General features: G+C 36.0%; 1 protein-coding gene across 1 annotated transcript in view; it reads right to left on the bottom strand.

Annotated features, from left to right (window-relative positions):
• Positions 1-1,457: 1,457 nt before the first annotated feature.
• VPS41 (VPS41 subunit of HOPS complex) overlaps positions 1,458-7,060 on the bottom strand; it is a 104,734-nt gene continuing 99,131 nt past the window's right edge. The window contains exons 26-29 of the mRNA XM_009568485.2: positions 5,708-5,807; positions 4,853-4,897; positions 3,304-3,383; positions 1,458-1,830 (exon numbers count right to left, since the gene is read on the bottom strand). Coding sequence (XP_009566780.2) covers positions 1,750-1,830; positions 3,304-3,383; positions 4,853-4,897; positions 5,708-5,807 — 306 coding nt within the window. The 3' untranslated portion in view covers positions 1,458-1,749. The remainder of the gene's footprint in view (positions 1,831-3,303; positions 3,384-4,852; positions 4,898-5,707; positions 5,808-7,060) is intronic.

Raw genomic sequence — 7,060 nt, 5'->3', positions numbered from 1 at the left:
TGCAATAGCTCAAATATCATGGCGAAACAGCCCTTGAGCTCACTGGAGCATTTCATTTATAAGGAATCAAAACAGCTTTCCTGCTCAGTGCAGTAAAGAAGGGATAAATGAACAATATACCCAAGATTGTGTATTAGCCACTGCAAATCAGCTGCTACAGAGAGAGGCAGTACTTCTTACAGGGGAAGCTTGACATATGCTGACTATTCTCTGCTCTGCAAAGCTCCTATGCTCTGTTATTTCATCTACTGCATGTTCATAAATAATCTATAGCATTTTTTTTTCTTCACCTGTCTGTATTATCACAATAGAATATTATTGCTGTTTTTGAGATCTGTCATTTTAATGAAAATTTTGCCTTCTGTAACCACGCAGAGTAAATGGTAGTATTTCTAAAACACTTAAAATGTTATTCCAGTACTGTATCTACACAGTTGATAAATAAAAATCACAGACTAGATTGCTAGACCAACTCAGACAGCTGCTCAGAGGATATAAAAAAAATACAATGAAATTACATAAAGTAGATATCCAGCTTTCTACGATATAGATTATTTATGTAGGAGTAAGGTCCAGGAGAACTTAGAGGTGTTTAATTTTTCCGGTTTTACAGGTACACTGCAGCATTACTAGAACGTTGTTTCAAAACTTATATTAACTACTTGCTTGAACCTTACAACTCGATGATGAAAGAATATATTTCTACTTTCAAGCTCCAGTTACTAATAAGAAGAAAAATGTCTTGGGAGTTACGGAAAATTACTTTTCTTAGGGAAAAGATGCTTATATAAACTTTCATCAAAGAACATTATAAAGAGATTACATTATTGTAAAGACATTCTGAAAGATCACCTCCTTTGGATTTCAACACAACACTGTTGGAATCGAAAATAAATATATTTTTTGTTAGCATCTAAATAGAGTTAATTTAGCTCTTGAATTGCTAAGGCCAATAGAAACTCCTGGAGATCTTACCTTTGAAAGGTCAGATGCTTTCTTTTTTTTCTGGTACTTAAAGTCATACACTAGAACCACAATTACAAATTAAGTGTGAAGACCTACTGCTAATATTTAACAATAAAGTTTCTAGATGAGCTTAACATGAGGAAATCCCACCTTAATCTACTGCAATGTGAAGAACAATTGATAAAATAAGCAGTTGATAACAAACTATGAATAAGTAACCATACAACCCAAGTAAATTGCCAATGTATGGAATTAACAGTTAACGACTTTGTTATTTTAATGTATGATTCAGCATAAGCCAGCTTCAAGTAGTGAGGGTGTCAGGCTCTTCATGGGTCTCAAGTTAAACAGTTCACTAACAGATTAAATCAGGACGAAAGTAGTTTGGTGAGCTGAATTCACAGTAAATCATCTTTCCTTACAATATATAACCATGAACCTGATATAGCTCCAAATGGTAAAGCACACCAGCTGGCACCAAGAACAAATCTACAAACTGTTTTTTTTTTAATTCCCATTTTATTTCTCTTTTCTGTTTCAGAGTTAAGTAACAAGCCGAGCAAAGGAACAGTGAAATACGAATTGCATAACAAAGACTTACGAGACAGATTTTCACATTTCCTCTTTCCCAATAATGCTCAACAACCTGGATAATTTATAGAAACCAGTTTTAAATCACAATCACAATTATATACAGAAATGATGACTAAGAGAAATTGCAGTGGGTCTGTATCATCCTAACAGAGTTGGTGTTGCAGACTAGCTTGGAGAACTAGGGGACTGCTACTTCTTCATCTCCAGGATCGCGCTTCCTGGCCCTCGGTGTTTGGCACTGCATATGTTGCAGAACTGGACAGGAGATACCTAAAAATTCAAAGAAAACAAGAGTCTCTCAGAGAGATGTACCCAGGTTAGAATGCAGGAAGATGAATGAGAAATGCCTTTCTTGATGGTAACAGTCAGGCTGTTCCCTATAGATGCTTTCATGGCTAGGTGCTGGAAGGAGACATAGCAGAACATGGTAAAGCAGGCTATTCTATACTCAGAGTGCAGTACACCGCACCACTCACTCCAGTTGTATTGCCACTACCCTCTGGTAAAGTGAGGTCAAGTTGCCTCCATAACAAAAAAGAAAAACACAGTCAAAAATATCACTGATTATCTTCATACATATGGAAGACAGTAAGTCACTTGGTTGTCTCCACTGAACACTAGATGTCTTGGACACAGCTCTGTCTTTGGATAGCACTCTACAAATCTCCAATGGCTAGGAATGCAGCCTGAAACTCTTCATTTGATATTAAATATGTGTTTATTGTTTATCTCTGTGCAATGCTTTATGTATGCACTCCTTTCCTTCCAGTATGTCACCAGTAACTAAATATCAGTAACAGATCTGGTTACCCAAGGCAAAGAAATACTGTAGCAGTGAAGAATTTGGCTCAGATATACACAGATACCTGTTTGCCCATACATACTATAGAATAACATCATGTAATATTGACGTCACATTTAGAAAATCCCATCTGATAAGTTAAGCTGTTCCACTCTTGCCCCAGCAAATTAAGAGTGCTAGATAAATCTTGGATTATTTGTGTATACATGCTGTACCATGTGGCTAAGAGCACTTTGCTTGGTTACTTGCAGATTACGTGATTCACCAAAGTTATTTTTCCATTAGATGTTCATTTTCAGAGATAGCTACTGAACCAGAAAAGCTTAAATTCCATTTTCTTTGTGATTTTGTTACTATTTTGATGCTCTCATTCCCAAATTTGAAACTGGCTATATTTAGAAGTTACTTTTTTGGTTTGTTTTCATTGGATGAGGGGAAGAATTCCCTGATGAAGAAAGAAACATATTCTGAGCATAAAGATAATTACAAAAATATTTAAATATGATATTTAAATATTCCCTCTGAAATGAGTGGGTTTTTTTTCTCCAGATCATAATAATTTAGTATGCTTCACTTCAGAAAATATCTTTATTTCTCTCTTTATTAAACATACTCAAAATGAGACCTGCAACAGAATAGAATTAATAATAAAATTAAATAGGTCACATTCTCTGTATGCCTCAAAGCCGCACTGCATATTCAAATTCCAGAAAGTGATAAAATATTTCTCAAAGAGTGGCAATTTCTTTCTAAATTAGATGTACTTTACTTGCAGGTGCCCTAAACGCTCTTTCCCTAGTCACATACTACTACGGGGTATTATCACAAATAATTACTGTAATCATATTGTAATTCCATGCCCTTCTCCACAGTCGATAAAAGGAAACAATTTGTCTTTTATCCTTGGCAAAGATGTCAGAGAGATTAAGCTAGTTTCTTACTGTGTTAGATACCGGCAGGCACTCTTTGTGAAACATATGTCTGCAGTGGAACACTACCACGTTGAACGACTTGGATGCATCTGGGAAAGAGAAAAGTAAATTCTTTACAACAGGTCGCTGAAACAGATGATTCAGTGGCTACAGCAATATAAGCTCGTATTCCATTATGCACAGAGACATAAAGTAATATCTTTCTATCAGATTAATTTCCAAATTATCCTTGTTCATTTATAGAAACTAAGCAGAGTGATGTTTTCAAGTAATGTATCCCAATGGTGGAGTTGCAAAACAACTTTATTCTGGGGCTTAAATACCGTATACCTTTTCAACAAAAATTTCTTCATGTCATTATATGCTAAATTTGGGGAGGGAGAGGAGTAAACTACCACCAAATACTTCAGCCATTTTGAAGAAAAGCTAGCAAAACAATTCGTGCGCTAGCGTGGAAAGAATCAGAACATTAAGCAGTTCTGGCGCCTACACTCCACACCACAATCTTGAAATTTGGCAAGAAGCTGCTAAGTACGCAACATGTCTTTTGATTCCCACATGAATATTTTGCCCAATTAAAAGCCTACATACAACAGCCACATATCCAAAGAATAATCATCTCACCCATCAGCATCATCCCAATTCAATTCCTTGGCTCCCTTTCCTTCAACACGCATACCTCAAGACGTTAAGACGTTCAGCTCTGCCAGGTTTTCTATCAACCATGTGACTGTTGTGCTCTGCATATCGGTACATGTAATTGTAATACGTCTGTCTATTTATTTCTTTATTTATTTGTGCAAAAAACCGGTAGAAACCAGATTAAAAAGCTGTATGAGAGTCTATTAGGCTACGCATACTCAGCAAACAAAAAAGTAGGTCCATACGTATACTTTCTTGCACATATTTTTGTTTGAAGAAGCCATGACAGATACTCATTTGGTAAAACTATTTCTTATTAAGATGTTGAGCAATTATATTGGCATTTCTGAACTATAGTTGCCTTGCAGAATGTACCTCTTCAAAACAATATCCAGAATTTCTAGTTTCAAGAGTAACTTCAGAAGATGTTTCAAGGTGACAGTTTGTTATAGGTTGTTTCAAATATGACAGCAGTGACCGAAGCTAAGTTTTCCAATACTCAGATAAAAGGTTTATTCCATAAATAATCTTTATAATCTACAGGTTCAGCCTAAACAACAAAGTTGGACATGATCTGGTGGCAACAGCTTAGTTTTGTGACTCCAATAATCTTTGGGAATACCTATACTGGTGGAATTAAAAGTTGTGATCCATTCCATGTATTTCAAAACAGAACCTAATAAAGTCAAAGATGAATAAAAGAGAAGAAAGAAAATTTGGGTTTACTGCAACAAAAAATGTTAAAATTAGACTCCACTCCCATGTCAGAATTCGTAAGCAAGCAGAGAAGACTGACATTTATACAGTGATTGCCAAGGGAGACTACCACACATTCCTATGAATAAAAGCAAACAGTAGTTCTTCTAAAAATAAAAATAAATAGACAACCTCTTTCTCTCCCAGAAAAGCATCCTACCTGAAGGAAGTATTGGAGACAGGCATGATTCACAAATATTCTCCTCTGGAAAAACAAAACAAAACAAACTTGTAACAGCTTTGTTAACAAACTCCATGTTTACTCTTTTATAAAGCAGGCATGAACATACTGCTGTTAAAGAAATGGAGCTTGGTCTTAAAGTATTCACTGAAGATGCCTAACAGCACCTATTAAAAATTGAAGAGCAATACTGAAGCAGCATTTCTATTAACAGCATAAGAAATGTTTAGATGTTCTGACTCTGATGATGGCAGAACTGCAGGAGTGAGGCTTTTTAGGGTCAGTGCTGCAGAGGCACTGAAAAGGCAAACTGAAAAAAAGGATCATAGGATGGGTACTTGATTTCTCTGCAGCATTTTGTAGTAGCAGCTCTGATCCTCTGTCCTTACTCCAGCTTTTGCCTCTTGGTATTAATATTTAGCTGGTGTGAATTACAGCACTGCCCACATGCACCATGAGCACCTTACAAAATACTATTTCTGAAAACTATCTTGTAGCTTTTGCCCTGGTTGCACATTATTGTTATCTGACTATCTGTGTTGGCACTGAACAGCACTTTCCACCTTTACAAACAAACTGCAGGACACAATATGTGGCTGGCTAATAAAAGACTGTTCAGGAGGAAAAGCTGCATGCTGGATCTTTTAGCTTCCGAGATGCAAGTGCTTCCTTTGCAAAGGGGAAAGCAGCTAGCATTCTACTACACTCTACAAATAGGGTATGATATTAAGGCTTTTGGGCAGTTTCCAAAATAGATCATCATATGGCTTGGCTCTATAAAACAAGCAAAAGACTTCAAAACCTTGACAGTCACCACATTTCCTCTGTACTCACCGTCTACCAGAACACCCCTCATCTGAGTTCGATGCATTTTCTTCAACAAAGAAAGAGAATCAGCAACAAGTATCTTCTTGCAACCCTCGCGCAGCAAGATCTGTTGTGCAAAGAACACAAAATACAGTGGTTGTTAAATAGATGGGCATATTAACTACCTTGACAAGACTCCACTAGGTTTGTGCTGCCATAGAGAGCACAAGGGACAATTTAACACTTGTCAAGCTATTCTAAAGGAGTGAAAGGAGGAAACTTCTGTTACCACCACATTTAAAAATCCACAAGATTAAAAAAAAGAAAAATCAACAAAGAACCCACTCCAAAAAAGCAAATTTTTTACAAATATTCTCCTGTAATAAATTATGATCTTCTTCCTATAAGCTTGTGTTCACAAAATACAATAGATAGGGATTTTTACAGTGTCCCTTAAAATCGCTTTCCAAACCATTTCAAAACTTCTTCCACCCATATCTTTCCTGTCTACTTTAGGAAAGGCATCTGATAATCATAAAACCTCAGTAAACACAGCAGCAGTCCAAATCTTTTCTTTTATTTTGTTCAAACATATTTCCTGCTGAGGTGTCATTTAGTAAGCAGTCCATGCAACTAATCAAAGATCCAGAGTTCATTCCTCTTTAGCAAAAGTCTCAGCCCTCTTTCTACTTATTTAATGTTTTCCATTAGACTGATGTGCCATTGACTGACAAGATCATGAAACAAAAAGGAGTACAAGGTGTCAAAATTATACATTCTTATTACACTTTAAGTAATGAAGCAAGTATGAAAATGTAAAAAACCCAAATAAGTGAAATTCTTCTTCTTCCTCCTAAACTGATGTTTGGAAATTCATTTTCCAAAACAACAACTCCTCTGAAAAGTGCTTTCAAAATAGGCTCTCAATCAATTTTAAGCTGACCAACTCTACCAAGAAAGTGCTAAAAAGAGGCAATGTCCATTCCTTTCTCCTGATTATTTGCATTACAGGAGATATTGTGCATTCTAAAATTCTCCAAGATGCAGCTTATGCAAATACCTAAAAAGAAATTTAATAACAGAGACTACAGACAGGTGAACGCTGTCCAAAACCCTATATTTTCACATACACATCCTGAAGTAATTAGGATGCACTGCCAAGAACGACATGCAGTTAAGATGGCGAATCTGAAATACATTAAAAAAAACCCCATAGAATAACACTTTAAACATTTCAAACCAGGCACAGCAGTGGGTAAATGACATTCTCCAGTATTAGACACATTGAGCAATAAAACATTTCAGAGCATCAGAAACCAAATGCAACTCAACAAGACAAACATTTTCATTTGTTATAATCTCAGGAACTATCTGACTATA

The sequence above is a fragment of the Cuculus canorus genome, chromosome 2 (assembly GCF_017976375.1).
Source record: "Cuculus canorus isolate bCucCan1 chromosome 2, bCucCan1.pri, whole genome shotgun sequence".
NCBI lineage: Eukaryota > Metazoa > Chordata > Aves > Cuculiformes > Cuculidae > Cuculus > Cuculus canorus.
This window is presented reverse-complemented; position numbering and strand designations above follow the sequence as displayed.